The sequence below is a fragment of the Neomonachus schauinslandi genome, chromosome 1, assembly GCF_002201575.2.
Source record: "Neomonachus schauinslandi chromosome 1, ASM220157v2, whole genome shotgun sequence".
NCBI classification, from domain to species: domain Eukaryota; kingdom Metazoa; phylum Chordata; class Mammalia; order Carnivora; family Phocidae; genus Neomonachus; species Neomonachus schauinslandi.
Window position 1 is genome coordinate 76,917,871 of NC_058403.1, and position 17,834 is coordinate 76,935,704.

Here is a 17,834-nt window from a genome sequence, read left to right on the forward strand (position 1 = left end):
GTTGGGGTAATTATTATGTTCCCGAAGTCTATTTGTTAAATCTGATTTAATTTCTAGAGCTTCTTTTTGATTTTGCAATTAGTTAACACTCAAAATAGAAAACTAGGCTTCTATTTATTAATAGGGAAAGTTAACATTAAGTATGGGTATAAGCATGGAACAAAAGGATATAAAATGGAACCCAATGACTCCCTCACCTCAAAATCTCTTGCTAAAGAAATGGGTCTTTGTAAATATGATCCATGAAGTTAAAAAAAAAAAAAAAAAAAAAGCAGCAGCACACTTGTGCTTGACTCCCTATTAATAGCCTGGTACTAGAACTCATAGAACAACCACAGAAGCTGAACAGTTCCCGGCTTCTCACATGATCAAGTTCACACTTCCATGGTTCTCCAAATAAGGCTTTTCCAAATAAACCTGGCCTAGGCTTGCTCATTTGGCATTTCTCCTGTAGGAATGCAACTCAGTGTTCTACCCAAGAGTTTCAAGAATGGCAATTTTTAGGTATTTATTTATTTTATCAATCCTTTCTCAGAACAGGCTTATTTTGAATCAATGGCAGATGCTGTTAGTCTATGGAACATTTGTTTTGTTTGCTTGACTCTAAACTTCAGACATAAACGGGCTGGATTTTAGAGCTTATTTTAAGATTTTCTTTCCCCTTACCTTTTTCTGATCAGTCATTCAGTGATGCTGTAAGTTATTCACGCAAATATACAAAACAACGTTACTCCCGGCATTTGTCAAAAAGTGGACATGCTTGGGTCACTTTATATCACTCTTGAGAAACTGGCCATTGTTGGTCTACCTTCAAGTCTTCTCACTTGGATACACTGTGCTGTGGCAGTACATTGGCTCTGAGGATGTCTTGAGCTTGGCTGGCATCTCTCAGAGCTCAGTAGTACTTTCCTCTCTGAGGTTAAAGTCATTCTGCTTAGCTCCATTTCATGGCCCACCCACCACACCTCTCATTCTGCCACTTGCTTCAAAAGTGCCTGGCAAGGCAGACTGGCAGATGAAAAATGAAGAGATGAGCTTAAGTCCTCTATTAGAAAAAGATAATTAGGAAACTTTCGCAGCAGATAAGCTCCCAATACTCTCATTTTAGCAGGGGGATCCTCAGCAGTTTGGCATATGGGACCTGCTCAAGATCAGAAGAGAACTAGATTTAAGATTGAAAGCTAGATGGCTAAACATCAGTGTGAATTTCTGTAAATATCTTTTTACAAAGAGGTATAATGGCTAAGAGCTTGGGCCATGTGGTCTTGGGCAGGTAACCTTATCCCTCTCAATCTCACTTTCCCACTCAGTAAAAAAATCAGGATATTAATACTATTTTCTTCATATACGTTTTGACAGGACTAAATGAACCAAAGCACACAAAGGCATTGCATAAAGAAACAATTTAACTTGGGTGATTTCTAGCACTCACACTTAGGGGCTTGTTTTAAAACTTCAGAATGCATGGACATTTTACTACTATAGTGTTTTAAACAAGAAGGTCCCCAAGTGATTTAAAATTGCTTCCTAAAGGGACATGGGCTCCAAGTCATTAAAATTCACAATTGTAGAATATATAACATTGGGTTAGGTGTTATTTACCTACTAACTTTGGTCAGTAACATAAAGTTATGTTAGGGTCTTCATTATGCATCCTTGTCTTTAGGCTATCACATGCAAAGATACAAGTGGTGAGCCAGCTTTGAAACTGATCTTATTTTTAGAGGCAGATGGCTATAAATGTGGAGAATCAGAAAGGCACTCCATTAATATTGAAATTAATCTAAGTTAAGAAGATCTTTTGATTCCCCAGCTTTTAGAGTTTCTTGGTAATTAAACAATCTAATCTTGTCTCTTTCCCCACTCCCCATCTCCACTGATTCAAGACTAATAGAAGTCATACCCTACATGAAGCCTTGCAAAATTGATCCATTCTTTCTACCGCCACTAGAACTTTCTCAGGGCCTTTCTTTTAGCACTTTTACAATTTTTGTTTCATGAGGGTTCTTGGTCCATATGTATCCAATTATGGGGGGAAATGCCCTATTCTCTAAAAAAGTAGGGATATCAGCTCAATTTTTTTTAAATAATACTTCACACTGACAAATAAGAAGTTAAGAATGGTCAGAGGCCATTACCACTAAAACATATCTGATCTTCCTATTAGATTTTAAGCTCTTTGAGGATGAGCTAATTTTTAGTTCATTTCTGTATGTCCTCTGACATCGAGAAAAATGGCACCTAGATGGTATGTGTTATTTATTGAAAGTAAAATTTTAAGAAAATAGTTCCATGCAGCTATATATTAGCATTAGTAATTATAACTAAGACCCACATATCTCATCAACACTTTTTCTTAAAAAAATTACTACATAACTCATATATGCTTGGTGGTACTCATGGAATAAACAATGTGGCTAAACTACATATGTGCCTGTCTAGACAGAATTACTTTGTAAGCAGCTCATGAGCTGTTAGGAAAACCCTTAAGACGTCCCAGTATTGGTGCTGGGAAAGCAGACTTCTACTGATATACACTTCGGGCCATTTACACAAAGACCATTACGGAGCATGCAAAGTATTGCAGAAGTTATTTCAAGACAAAGGGATAACTTGAAAAGGGTAGAGTGAGTTGATAAGACGCACATATGAAGGTGAGCAACACCTGGTATGAACAGGAAGTCTCGAAGAACTGATGTCATTATTTGCTTTTAATCGGTCCAATTGCCACAGTGGTGGAGGGAGGGATGGGGAAGGGAGAGCAGGTAAGAAGACCAGACGGATCCCTGGCTGCTTCGAAGAATACTCCCGTGAACCTACTGACCCTCCCTCTGAAACAGAAGTGAGGTAAAACCTTCACCCCTCCCCCATGTCTACACTGTCCCTGACTTTAGAGTACCCAGTTTTTAACTGCTCCAGTGCCATTAAAAAAAATGTAGTGGTGTCAGACTATGTCTTTTTTGGCTAAGTAATTAAAATTTGAAGTTTAAAACATGCAACTTGAGTTCATCCCCCAAACTCATACATCTCAAGCTATTATCGCTTCCATTACTGCCTGAATGACATTCCACTGCTTGCACAAAACTTTCCCTGACACTTGAGAGTGAGTGGTGTGTCTTTTGTATTCACTTCTCATTCAATAACCATACCCCTCCACTGCCCCTGGAGCTGGAGGCTGGGAGTCTGCTTCAGGACGAAACTACAGAACTGGGAGATAACAAACTCCATACCAATAAAGTGGCCATGCTTTCATGTTTCTTAATATAAAACCTCTTCTATTTACAAATGAGAGAGTTCATAAGCCCACCTTTTCAATAGTTTTAAGGGAAACTACAGAAGCACAAGAGCCTATCAAAGCTTCCTACATCCACTCTGATCTTACACAGTGGCTGGGATTACCTTAAAACAAAACCAAGCCCTGTCACTCCCTTGCTAAAAATGTTCCAGTAGATTTTCATTTCACTTAGAATAAAGACAAACTCCTTACCATGGTCCATAAGATCTGGACCCTGCTTACCTCTCCCACCTCATTGTAGCCCATTCTCTTCCACCAACTATGTTCCAGCCACCCCGGCTTGCTTTCTTCTATTCTTGTCAATTCCAACTCAGAGGACTCATCCTTGCTGTCCTCTGCTTGGAATGTTCTTCATCCAGATCTTAGAAGACCTGGCCTCTACACTATTCAGGGTTCAACTCAAATGTCACCCCTTCAGTGACTTTCCTGAGTTGGCTACCTAAATCACTCTCTACCCCAATATTAAAATCCTTTTTATTTTTTACTGAGTAAGTATCACTGCCTAAATTATGTCCTGTTCCCTATCCTTGGGGGGGGGGGGAACCAATTAGAATATAAGCTTGAAGAGGAAAGCAATATTATTGCGTTTCTGACTCTAATCCCAGCACCACAAAATGGGCAATGAATAGTTTTCAATAAAAGAACAAATGATCAAATGAAGCCACGTGTCACCCTCCAATAAAACTGATTTCTCCTGCTTCAACACCTAACTGTTTATATTCATGAAAGTTTCTGGATTGGAAGAACTACTTAGTCTCTTCAAGACTCAGTTTTTATCAGCAAAATAGAATTCACACATTTTAAAACTGTTAGTGTTACTGAGAAGATTGTGTGTGTTAATTCATGGAAAGTGCTTAGCACAGTACCTGACATAAATGCTCAATCAATATTAGCAGCTATTAATCCATACAGCTTTAAAATATTTAATAGTACCATCTGTCACTTAAGATTTTTAGTCCCCCTCCTGTAGCCTAAGCCCTTCCAAATATTATAATAATCTCTTATATAGGTATGGAATTTTATAGTCAAACAGTACCTCCACATTTGTCATCACACGCAAGTTTCCTTGTGGTTTCAAACTCAGAGTTGATTTCAAGATCCAAAGTCTTTCTACTATGTAGACATTATCAAAATAGACAAGGCATGGTGTGGAAAGGAGGGCCAGGAGGCTTGGGTAGAGTGGGGAGTATAAAATTTGGGGAAATCTACATAAAGTGGGTGTCACACATTGGAGGACCTCAGAGCTTTGTGCCCTTTCCCACATAATAGCTATCCGGATAAAAAGTTATCAGAGAGAATGAGTCTGTGCTCAGCATTTACTCATTCACTCGTTAAGGCATCTTTTCCAAGGATTTACGGCTTGTCAGTCGATGGTCACTACACAGCAATGAATAAAAAGGACAAACATCTTATCTATTATGACACATTCTAGGGGGAGAGGAATTCTAGGGCAGGGGAGGGCTTTTTGGCAGGGTAGTGAGGGAAGACTTCCCCAGCAGAGTAGCATGTTTCAATAAAGTCCCGCAGGAGGTAAGAGAAGGATCCATGTGGAGATCTGGAGAAAGCATTCCAGGCAGAAGGTCAGCGAAACAAGGGCCCTGGAACAGGAGTGTGCCTGCATGGAGTGTGGCTGGAGCAGGGGGAAGGCGGGTGGGGTAGATGAAGTCAGAGAGTTAACGGGGGACAAAGAGAGTTGGGCCTTGTAAGCACCGTGCCTGCTTTTTTCTCAAGGGGAAGCTTGGCGCCGGCAAGCCGCTGGGGAGTTTTGAGCAGGAAAGTGAAATAATATGACTTTCAAGGATCACTCTATGTAGAGAACAGGCCAATGTAGGACCAGGGTGGAAAAGACCGAGTGGTAGGCAGCTATTGCAATAATTCAGGCAAGGTGGGATGGGCTTCCATCAGGGAATGCGCAGGAGAGGTGGTGAGAAGAGAAGGGATAATATTTTAGATATACTTTCAAGGGGGAGATGAAAGCATGTGCTGTGTGAGAGAAGGAGAAGAGTCTAAACAACTTCGGGTGTTAGGCCGGAGCCCCTGGAAGAGCGGAACCATCAGGCCTGAAAAGGTCAACAGCCCTGTGTGGGAGAAGCAGGCTTGGGCGAGGTGATATCCCCTCAGTGATGAAAAAGCTTCAGTACACACAGCACTGTGCTGTAAGGGACAGAGACAAGAGCAGTTCAAGTTGACCACAGCAAGAGAAAGACACTATAATGAGGCAGGCTGGGAAATTAACCTCAGTGACTAAAAGAGAGTGCATCTAAATGAAGATTAATCTACAGGTGATACAAGCTAGGATCTAAAGCCTGGATGAGACTGGGAACACAGCTACAATTAAAAAAACCAAAAAGCAAAAAAGTAACACCAGTAAGAACACACCTATTCAAAAAAACAACATTAACAGTAATAGGAACTGTATGCAAATCCGTGTCAATTCAGTAACTCATGTCCTTTTACTTACTGATAGACCGATGGATTCATGAATTCATGAGTTCCTGTTACATGCATTGTACCATGGTAGGTATGTAAGAAACAAAACCAAAGTAGACCTGAGTCACAGCCTTGAAGAACAGAAATGACTACTTGAAGAGACAGACATATAATGTGACTAAAATCCAAAGGGATACAGAGATGGGAAAATTAGAATGATCATGCGCTGCTGGTGGGAATGCAGAATGGCATAACCCCTTTCAGCAAGCAGTCCAGCAGCTTTAAAGAAGGTGAAACATGAAGTTACCACATAACCCAGCAATCCCAATGTTACATATATGCCTAACAGAGCTGAAAAGATATGCTCAGATAAAAACTTGTACCCAGGGATGCCTGAGTGGCTCAGTCGGTTAGGTATCTGCCTTGGGCTCAGGTCACGATTCCAGGGTCCTGGGATCGAGCCCCGCGTCGGGCTCCCTGCTCGGCGGGGAGCCTGCCGCTCCCCCTGCTTGTGCGCGCTCTCTCTGTCTCTGACAAATAAAAACAAACAAACAAAAATCTGTACTCAAATACTGATAGTAGCACCACTCGTAATAGCCAAGAAAAGCAAAATCCAAGTGTCCGTCAACTGATGACAAGACAAATAGGATGCATGTCTGTACAATGGCACAGCAGTCAGCAATAACAAGGAAGGAAGTACTCAGACGCACTACAACATGAATGGAACTTGAAAATATTATGCTAGGAATCCAGTCACCAAAGACTATATATTGTTTGAATCCAAATGTCCAGAAGTGGCAAATCTATAGATACAGAAAGCATTAGTAGCTACCTAGGTCTGGAGGATTTGAGGAAAATGGGGAGTGTTAATAAGTATGAGTTTTAAACTTTCTGGGGTGAGGGATGGTGATGATGGTTGCACAATTTCATGAATATACTAAAAACAATGGATTGAATTGTACATTTTAAGTGGGTTAATTCTACAATGTGAATTCTATCTCAATAAAGTTATTATTTATTTACTTATTATTTATTTTAGAGAAAGAGAGTGAGTGCAGGAGCCGGGGGAAGGGCAGAGGGAGAGGGAGAAAATCCTCAAGCAGACTACCCCCTGAGGCGGAGCCAGACAGAGGACGGGATCGCCCCAAGATCAGGACCTGAGCCGAAATCAAGAGTCAGCTGCTTAACTGGCTGAGCTACCCAGGAGCCCCAAAGTTATTAGATACTCAAGATATCTACTAAGATGCATGTTATGGTAAAAGAACAAGAAAAATGTTGTGAGAAAATTCAGAGGAATGACAATAATATGTGGGGACTGGGTGAATGAATGGTCAAGATTCTCCAAGATTTAATATTGGAGATAGATCCTGAAGGCTCAATAGAAGTTTACCAGGAGGGATACAGAATCCATTCTGCCAAGTAGTAGGATTTTTGGTTTTGATATTTAATTCTTTCCTTCCCCAAAATTACCACCGACTATCGTAACAACCTCCACCTCAAGATTCTTAATCTACTGGGTAAGAAAGAATAGTTGAGAAATATTCAAGAAGTTTTAATGAGAATCTTAATTTTGCAAACTGCTTCCATATTTTGATAAGATGTCAGTCAACTTCTTCTGTAAAGTAATATACAGTAAATCTTTTGGGCTTTGAAGACCATACACCCTCTGTTGCAACTCTCAACTCTACCACTGTAGTCACAAAGCAGTCATAGGTAACACATAAATAAGTGGACATGGCTGTATTTCAATAAAACATGACCTACACAGGTGATGTGCGAGATGTGGCCCATGGGGTGCAGTTTGCTGGGTCCTGGTCCATATTCCCCAGCTTGCCTTTCTGAACTCTTTTCCAGTTCTCTGCGGTTCACCAGAAATTTTCCTGCCTCTGCAGGGACCCCTGACACCAGTTTTTCCCAGAGACCCTGCTTATTTAATACTTTCTGTCTTTTGAATGGGATGGATAGCAGGATTGAAAACTGCATTTCCTCTGGTAAAAAATAGGAATATTTTTACAGTAACTATCCAAGTTTTTGTTAAAGATAAGTATAAACCAGGAAAAACAAGTAATATCTAACAGATCCAAAATGAATACAACTAGCAGTCTTACACCCTCGTAGTCTGTATTTTTCACAATAATCCCTAAAGGTATGTCAAAAATTAACATGGTGTCCATGGTTGAGGAGATATAAATATACCAAATATTTATGAAGACTGAACAAAAGGGTATCTTTTAACTTGAACTTAGATTAGGTTATAGTTTCAGCTGCTTAAATCTTGATATAGTATTGACTGAATTTTGGGGTTCAAATAACGTTAAATATATGTTACATCTCAGAAATACAACTCTAAAGTTGTGTTCTCCAGACTTCTGGGCCCAAGGGATATTTGGTATTTGAATAACTGCTATGAGCTAAATGGAGGCAAGTGCTATGGAAAGGAAGAATTCTGGGCTACCAATCAGAAGACCCAATTTCTCACCCTATCTCTGACATTTGGTATTAGTGGGATACCAGACAAGTTGCCCCTGGACATGATAAAGAGTTTTCCGCATATATGAAAGCGTTTGGTAAAATTTTATAAGGGGTTATAAAAATGTTACATGTTATTATTCTTACATATCTCAAAATGATATTTTAAGTAAGTAACCTCCTGAAGTAAACCAAATTTATTTTCTGAAGAACATTTACTGAATTCCAAGGATAAAATAGAGCAAACACCACATTATTTGCCAAGAGTGTATCTAAAAGTTGAGTTTTCCATATTCCAGAAAATCAAAGAGCTAAAATAACAAGTAAGTCTTTATTACTGGGCATTGGCACTTTTGGAAAGTCAACTACTTGACTTTCACTATGGGAATATTTCCTAATACTCTGTGTGTAAAATCTTTAAAAGCATATATATTCACCACTAATCATTATACATCAATAATGGGCAAACTTCTTTGTTTGCTGGGGAAGGGAACAACTATAATCTGTCCCCTGAGACAGGACAGTATGAATGTCTGCAGCTGGCCATGAAAAAAAAAAAAAAAATGAGATTTCTACAGGGGCATTATCATTTAGTTGGGTAGTTCTTTTACTATCAGACTGAAATAGAACAAAGATAAAACACTGGTAAATTGAAGTGAGATCTCTTAGCTCTATAAATGCAAAAAATTACATATTGTTAGAATCATTTGTTTAAAGTGATTTATTTAATTTTCTACAAAGATTACGGACCTGGGATATTTCTAAACATCTAAAACCCTGAAGAAATAGGATTAGCAAAATGAATAATATTCAGAGAAATTTCTTAGTGTATGAGGACATCCATTCTGATGATAAATTTTAGAGTCAGGGAAAGAAGAAATTATGGACTGAGTCAAAACCATATGGACCCTAAGAACAACAAGTCTTTCCACAGGGGGAACAACTATGTATGAGACAGAATGAAGAACACTGAAATGGCAGAAATTTTCTGGGATTAGACAATGTATAAAACTGATGGGGAGATCTAAAGCTAGGTGTAAGCTCCTTTTGGCAATAACCATCACACGTTTTAAAGCTCCTTTATACTTCCGATTTCACCTGTCCTGAGCCAATGCAGAGGAACTGTGGTATAAAAAAGCATTAGTTTTTAGTGAAATGTGCCACTTACTGGTTGTATAACTAACTCTTCAAATCACTATAACACTTCAGGCCTCTGTTTTCTTATCTGTAAATTTAGGGAATTATGATCTAATAATTCTGAAGGTGACTTCTATGTCTGACAGTTTCAGTAGGCTAGTCTAGAGAAGTGAAGGGTAAAGGTTTATTATTTTTTCCAATTTACATTCTTCAATTTTGTGGAAAACTGTTTTTTCTTCAACCAAAAAGACACATCTTCCAAATATAGGAATTTGGTGGATAGACTCTTATCCACAAAGGAAATAAACAATTTAATCAACAATGTATTTGCTGATGAAATGATCAGGTAGAAAAGCCAAAGGAGTCTTAAACAAGCTCGTAAAACTGTTAAATTTAGCAATGTCATATGATACAAGGTCAATATAAAAAAAATCTATATCCTAACAGCCAACAACTACAAATTGAAATTTTTAAAAAATACCACTTACACTAGCATTCAAAATGTGAGATGCTTAAGGATAACTTAACAAAATACGTGTAAAACTATAATACAATGTTGAGAGAAATTAATAAAAATAAAAATCAAATGAGAGATATACCATGTTCATGGGTAGGAAGATAAATGATGGCCAGTAAGTGCATAAATAATAAACATTCCACATCATTAGTCAAAGGGGAAATGTAAATATAAAACATAAATAGATGTATCTATATGGTATGAAAATAGCTAAAATTAAGAAGACTGACAATAGCAAGTGTTGCCAGGACTGAGGACCAACTAGACCTCTCATAGACTGCTGGTGAGAATGTAAAATGGTGCATTTAAGAAAAGTTTGGCAGTTTCTTAAGCAGTTAAATGGTTAACCATATGACTCAGAAATGCCTCTGCTGGGTATTTTACAAGAGGAATAAAAACTATGTCCATACAAAAACTGGCACATGGATGTTCACAGTGGCCTTATTCATAATTCAAAATGAATTTAAAAATGTGCTGAAAGAAATTAAGGGATAAGGAAAATGCAGTATACCCATACCCATACAATGGAACACTGCTTCGCAATCAAAATGAATGACTACTGATATGCACAACATAAATGGATCTCAAAAAAATATATATATAATGAGTAAAAGCAGCTCTGACACAGGAGTGCGTACTATGATATGATCCATTTATACAGAATTCTGGAAAGGAGAAAAGTAACCTATGTTGGAAAGCAGAACGGTTGCCTGGGGCTGAGGGTAAAGGGAACTGAATGCAGCAGGGCATGAGGGAGCTCTGTGAGGTAGCTGAAATGTTCTCGAGATTGTGGTGGAGGTTACATGGGTGCATACATATGTCAAAGGCTCACCTCAAAAGGTTGATTAAAGAACATGAATCAACAATTTCCATGGACATTTGGCAAGTGGGGAAATAAAGACTGTGTATGTAACAGCATACATATACACATGCATATTCCAGAAGGAGTGTAAAATGTTAGTACCATGGTGAACCTGAGAAACTAGCTAGCTACTTTGGATACTGAGTTGCTGATGTGAAAATGCTTGTGTTCCTGAGGTCACCTAATATGACTTGGTGCAGTTAGGTTTGGGTTTTGGCATTTTGCTGAATAACATACTAAATGCCACAGGAGGGTTATTCTCCTTATTTCAGTAGGATATGGGAAGTTTCTTCAAGCATCTTTATTAAGCAAGAATGTGTTATGTACTGTGTTAGTTATTCTGGAGGAGACAGGGTTATTCATCTTTATCCCCTAAATCATAGAATCCGATATATGCTGGAGCAAAGTCTGGTGGAAGATCGATACACACATGATTCTAGTATAGGAAGAGTGTGGAAACTTCCAAAGGAAAGGGTGAAATAATGCACAACTTGATTTTACAAAGAGAAGACATCACAAGAGAGATTAACACATTAGCTTGGTCTTCATAGGTCACATTAGATGTATAGATATTTTATTTATTTGGGGGAAGGTCTGAGAAGGCCTTGCAGGAAGGAGTTCCATGAGGAAAACTACAGAGATGAGAAATAACTAGGAACATAAGTTCTCAGCTGGAAGTCGGGAGGCTTCAAGGGGGGAGATGAACCTGGAAATCCAGGCTGGGTTTCAATTAATTCCATAACTGGCTGGGAATTTTTGAAGGCTTTGTTTTTTGGGTTTTTGTTTGTTTGTTTGTTTTTAAAAGCAATTACCCCCACACTAGGCAGAGTGTGTAAGGTAGAAAGATTCATCTGCTCACATATGAGGATGGACAGATGTGTGCAGAGCCTAGAGGTGGAGACACCCATTAAGAGGCCATTTCCATAACTCAGGTGAGAAATTAGGACACCTGAACTAGGGCAGTACCAAGGGGATTTAGATAAGAAACCAGATCTGAGACATTGTGAGGTAGAAACAACAGGGTAAGTTGTACATGGGTGATGAGGAAGAGGAAGTCCAGCCCCAGGGCCCCAAGTCTGGATGCCCAGCTGGGATGAAAGGGGTTCTTCCCCTCCATTTGTTGATCTGAAGGCACTGCACCACAACCGCCTAAGCCCACTTACATGACTGCCAGCAAGTAGGGCCACGGTGGAGCCATGTCCAGGGGTTGGTGATGCTGATGTGGTGCTTCCAACCATCCAAACACCAAAGCATGCCGACACGCATGGCTTACTAAGGGGAAAGCATGAGGACAATATTCAGAAGACCCACATCGGAATTGTGGTCCTCCCATGAATCTGATATATGATCTGTAGAGAGTGACTCTCAGTCCTGAGCTTTTGAACCCTTGTGGATTCTGCGGGGTCCACAAAGTACTTTGGAAACTAAAAAACCCTGTACAAAGGGGGATTACTAATGTTCTTGTCACTGGCCTCATCAATCTCTTCCATCGTCATCTTTGTATGTACCCAGGTATTAGCACCTGACCTGAGGCATCTCTCTACATCCATCCCTCTCCCCACCCTAACCATCTTTTCTTTTTTGTTTCTCTGATCCTGGAATTGAGAGCTAATTAGTACAAGGATTACCATAAAGAAAGCTTTCTCCAAAATACTACCATTTCCTTGAAGTATACCCAATATGTACATCCATCTCTTCTCTACAGTGAAGGAAAGTTCCACATTTTGATACTATTTGAATGTGTGAAATATTACTGTAACAACATTCTCAAATATTTTCTGAATCTTAACAAATTACAGGTCTTGGGACCCTTTAAGACTGACCCCAAAAGTCCACTGCCTTCACTCTCTTCTCTATACCATTAAGTATTCCCCAGATTCAAAAGCTAAATGAAGAGCAGTGATTTGTTCTAACTCTGGATTTAAAAAAAACAAAAAAACAACTTTGTGTTGGATTTATTGAAAAGTAGTTTGCTGATCTCCACACTCTCACCATCATGAGGGGGTTTTCAAGAAGATGTTAACAGTAGATGATTTTAGAATTTAACCAAACACCCCCACACTAGGTGCCCCCCCCCCCCCAGTTTCCCTGGGATGCATAGCCCCTGTGCCTTTCACACACTGTGGGACAAACGCCATTTGTCTTCAGTAAAGCGGAGGCTGACAGAGATTAGGTTTATGACAAGGAAGTGGGTATTAAAGCTGACCTGCCCTTGGGTCACTGTGCACCCAAGAGCGATGACTGGCCTCCAGGTCCTGGCTCTGGCACTTTCAGACGGACTCACCTTATCTGAACATTAGAGGAAAGGCACATCCTGCCTCACGGGCGTGCACAGGACAAGAGTTGTGTGAACTGTACAGCAGCTAGCAGATAGGGGCTTCTAGAAAAGAGCCTAAAGAAAAGATTCCACTGCGTCTTTAAGAGGATTTCCAGTGGGAAAGAAATATTTCTCTCTTATAAAGACTTGCTTATAACAATATTTTTCAAGTAACTCAGCTCAGATGGTCCAGGAAACACATTATGGTCTACTGTAGCATGCAAATTCACTGCTCAGCACATTATGGGAACATAAATATAATCATGATCCCCCGCACTTTGCAGGTTCTCACGCTGCCTCCCTCCCTTCTTCATTCTTTTCTTCCTTGTCTTTCCTCTCCTTTTCTTTCCCCTTCTATTCTTTCCCCGCTTCTTTTATATTGTAGAGAAATTAAAGCAGCTCATCTCAAATATAGGAGATATTTCTTTCTTTCACTTAAAAACAACCACCACCACTTTTTCTTTAATGGGTCCAACGTCATATTCCTCTGAACTTCTCAATTGTAACAAAAGATAATTGTTTTAAGGTATGAAGGTACGTCTTCCACCAGTGGCTAAAACAACTGGAAATAAATGAAAGCCAGTGAAAAACCCGAATAGTCCTCACTTGGCAATTATTCAGCCCTTGGAAATTTCCAAGCCCTCTGCAATCATTAATTAATGAGTGAAGATGATGTTCCGCTTTACTGAGGCTGGAAGCATGACATAAAGGGGTCTAGAGGCCCTTCCCCAAGCTGAAAGAGGAATGTCAAGGGAGGAACTGGGATTAGAATTAGGAGCTCCTTTCTCAAGCCAGCAGTCACATCACTAGGCCAAGCAGAGTCAATATTGGGACACTCAGGGCCTCTGTGCCCAGGTGCAGTTGAATACAGCAGGGTTCTGCTCAAAGACCAACTGTGGAAAGCCCACCCCTTCAGCTACCAGTGCCCCCACAACACACACAGGAAATATCTGTAGCTTCATCGGCCTCTTTCCCCTTTCCCCAAACACAGACAGATGGCTAAATATCAACCTCTAACCGCTCTCCTTTATAATGGCAGCAAAAATACACGGTTTAATTTTCATGTTTAAAAGGCACAATATGATGTTAAAATGCATGACATGGTTATAAATAAGTATTTCAAAAAAATTTTTAAATGACATGAAATCCACTGATACCCAGAATCTGTAATAATGTAGTAAATCATCCTGAAACATCACCTTATGCCTCTAAGAAGGAAAATGAAGTTTTGTGCTTTCTGGTGAGGGGTTAGTCAAAGTTGATTCCAGCACCCTGATTGGATGGCTGAGGGCAGATCAAATGTTAGTCATGTGGCTGGACCTGACAGCTCTTGCAATGGGTGCTGATTTTTTCCCCCTACAATACTGGGTTGGTTCAAAATGTTGAAGAGGGACTATCTGTGGTGGTCCATGACGTGATGGGTAAACAGGAAACTCGAAGACTGGCTCAGTCCTTCTCACCAGATGATTCCCTCCACCTAGACATACTTTTGCTCTGGCTTGTCTGTTTCTCTAGGTGGGGTGTTGGCATCCTTAAACATAACTCAGGGCCCATCTCTTTCCCGCAGGAACATCAGTCAAGCTGCTCTAGACAGGGCAAAACTGCATGCCTATATGAGCTTAAATGCGGATGGCAATTTTCCCAACCTAAACTTTTAATCTTCCATAGGAGAATTTGTTTCAGTTATGCCAAAGTGATGTAAAGTTGAATAACCCCCTTTTTTCCTGACCTGGTTGTTTTCGGGTCCTCCTAGAAAAACTCTTCCTTGAAAACTGTAATGTTAATGAAGGGCAAGCCTATCCAGCTTGGCTATTCTGGATAAACTTCATTTAAAAACAAAACAAAACAAAAAAACCCTTAAAAATTTTCTTTGCATGGAGAGATTTTGAAAAGAAAGGCCTTCCAAGAGTAATGTTTCAAAAACACATAACATTTTAACTGGGAATCTTTATGTTGGAGAATGACCATGGCTGGTCCACTTTCATGTAATGAGCATTCATAAGGTTAACAGGTGCCTTCAGCTACTCACAGGCCCCACTGGGAAGGGTTCTTTTCCTCTAAAGAACCTAAACTTCTTTTGGAACACAATTAATAGAGCAGATGCTTCCACGTGAGAATCGTGATTTAGTAAACACCTTACCTGGAGAGCAAAGACCTGACAAATTTTTGTTATAATGTTGAAAATGTGAATAGCTATATCTGGAAATTGACAATCTTAAATGAGTAAAGGATTACACACACACACACACACACACACACACTCTTCCATAATCCATCTCAACAATTACCATTTAACTTTCAGCTAATGAAGGGCTCTCCAGTTTCTGATTTCTCACAGCTCTAACTAAAAGGGAGGGCTCAGTTCCAACCCATTAACTGGAAACTAGCTTTGTTTCTCCTTCACATCCCTTCCAAGTAATTCTCCTTGGTTCCTCTTGTCAGGGTGGGAGGAAACATCATCATGTTGGTTCTAGTACTTATGGAAAATCCAAGTTGTAGGTGAGTAGGTATGTGTAGTATTATATCTTAACTATTCACAGGAAGTAACTGAACGCGTTGACTTAAAAGACATGCATACTTGCAATTAAATCAAACCACTGTCATAAAGAACTTTTAAAGATTTCCTAACATAGTTAAAGCCTGGAGAGGAAGATTCATCCTGGAGGATCAGTGATGGGAATAAACAAGAGGTAATAAACGAGTGCCATTATACTTCAGCCCCTTCCCAAAGGAAACTAGATGAGGTGTCTGCATTATCTTGAATCCCCTTGACCTCACCCACCTCCTAGGCCCTGGGCCACTTGTTCTGTCCCAGCAGTCCTAGCTCACTCTGCCCAAGGCAGAACCCAAAGCACCACCTTGGCTTGGGTTCCGACTGACTTTACATGAGACCAACTTGACAGCACTGCATCTCCTGTGCCCTAAACACCTCTTCCCTACAATCCTGGGAACATCCTGTCCCCACTAACGTAGGAGATACTGCAGCTCTATTCAGAGCCCAGGTAAATGTAACGTCTAAGTGGGAGGACGTTTTTGAACCACAGAGGGAAGCTTTGATAAACAGGAGACAAGAGCTGGAAGATAAACTATTTTCCCTTCCTCTCCCTGAACAGACTGTCCTGATGTATTCATATAGAGTCTTTTGGAACATGATCCTCAAGATTGAACCAACTGGTTGTACTTGATGCTAAATGGTAGCCATACTGATAACAGACCCGGCATAGGATCTTCCCCCTTTCCTGCTTCACTCATACTTCCCTGACACTCTATTTCCTAATGACATCAAAGGAGCACATGCACTTTTGCCTTAGGCTCTGCTTTCTGGGGAAAGCAGGCCAAGATACAATCTCCTTCAGTGCCATCACTATGTGAGTGAGCTCCCTACCTTCTGTTGCAGTGGTGGTGCGCACGGTGCTGAAACAGGATCTGTGATATAGGTCTTCTTGGGACCAGCAACTGGATACATCCCAGCCGGGTTCTGGTTTCCTGTTCCAGAAGGAGTATACCCTTGTTCCCGCTTCCAGGCATTTGGGTGACCTTGTTGACCATAAGCCGGATCAGAGTCATTTTTGCCCCCATAGCCAGGCCCCGTGGGGCAATAGGGTTCATAGTAACGTCCTTGGTTGGGGGTGTACCCATACCCAGACTCAGGCTGAAGTCCTGGCGGTGGAATATATGCATAATCCATGCCCCCCCGTGTTGAAGGAGGTGGGCACTGCCCAGAGATAGAAACTGGTGGAGCGTTATAGCCCTGGGGTCCCGGGCCCGGGCCATAAAATTGTCCCGATGAAGGAGAAGCCATGTAAAGAGAGCTGGGCTGGGCTGACTTGACTTGCACATTGAAGGTAGGCCTGGAAGGCGTGGACGCTGTCGTATAGGAGGCAGGGACCGGTGGAGGCTGGGGTTTTAGTGTTCCGATTGGCGCCACGGGGATGGGTCCAGCCTGGGGTGCAGGCTGTGGTTTCAGTGTAGACTTTTTGGTTGCTGTTAGAGGGGGTTGGTTTGGTATAACCATTCTTTTGTGTCCTGTGACAGGGGTGGAGACTGGAGGAGAGGCTGTCGAACTAGCAGACCCCTGAAGCGGGAAAGAGAAAAAAATAAAAAGGGCAAAGATTACCATCAATGAAAAATAATAACACAGAAATGAACACATAGTAGGCACTATTATTATCTCATATTAACTCTGTAAAATACAAATAAGGCATGGTTCCTGCCTTCTGAGAATTCACAGACGAACACAAAAATCATGTGCATTTTTGAGTACCAGCAATGAACAATCTGAAAAAAAAAATTAAAAGAAATGATTCTGTTTACAATTACATCAAAATGAAAAAAAAAAATACTTTAGAATAAAGCTAATCAAAACGGGCAAAAGACTTACACCAAAAAGTAAAAATGCTGCAGAAATAAATTGAAGACATAAAGAAATATAAAGACATCCTGTGTTCATGGATTGGAAGACTTAATATCCTAGAGATGTTAATATTACCCAGAGTATTCTACAGATTTTTTTTTTTAAGATTTTATTTATTTATTTGACAGAGAGAGACACAGCGAGAGAGGGAACACAAGCAGGGAGAGTGGGAGAGGGAGAAGCAGGCTCCCCGCTGAGCAGGGAGCCCGATGCGGGGCTGGATCCCAGGACCCTGGGATCATGACCCGAGCCGAAGGCAGCCGCTTAACCGACTGAGCCACCCAGGCGCCCCAAGTATTCTACAGATTTAATGCCATCCCTATCAAAGTTCCAATGGAAATTTTATAAAAATAGAAAAAAATCAGTTTAAAATTCATGGAATCTCAAGAGACT

General features: G+C 40.5%; 1 protein-coding gene across 2 annotated transcripts in view; it reads right to left on the minus strand.

Moving 5' to 3' along the window:
- The window catches only part of LOC110582716 (LIM domain containing preferred translocation partner in lipoma), a 424,119-nt gene that overhangs the window by 224,319 nt on the left and 181,966 nt on the right, over positions 1 to 17,834 (minus strand). The window contains exon 4 of one of the 2 annotated variants that reach the window (XM_044919939.1): positions 16,860 to 17,102. In XM_044919939.1, coding sequence (XP_044775874.1) covers positions 16,860 to 17,102 — 243 coding nt within the window. Of the gene's footprint in view, positions 1 to 16,412; positions 17,103 to 17,834 lie in introns of both variants that reach the window. The other variant, XM_021692728.2, reaches the window with a different exon arrangement.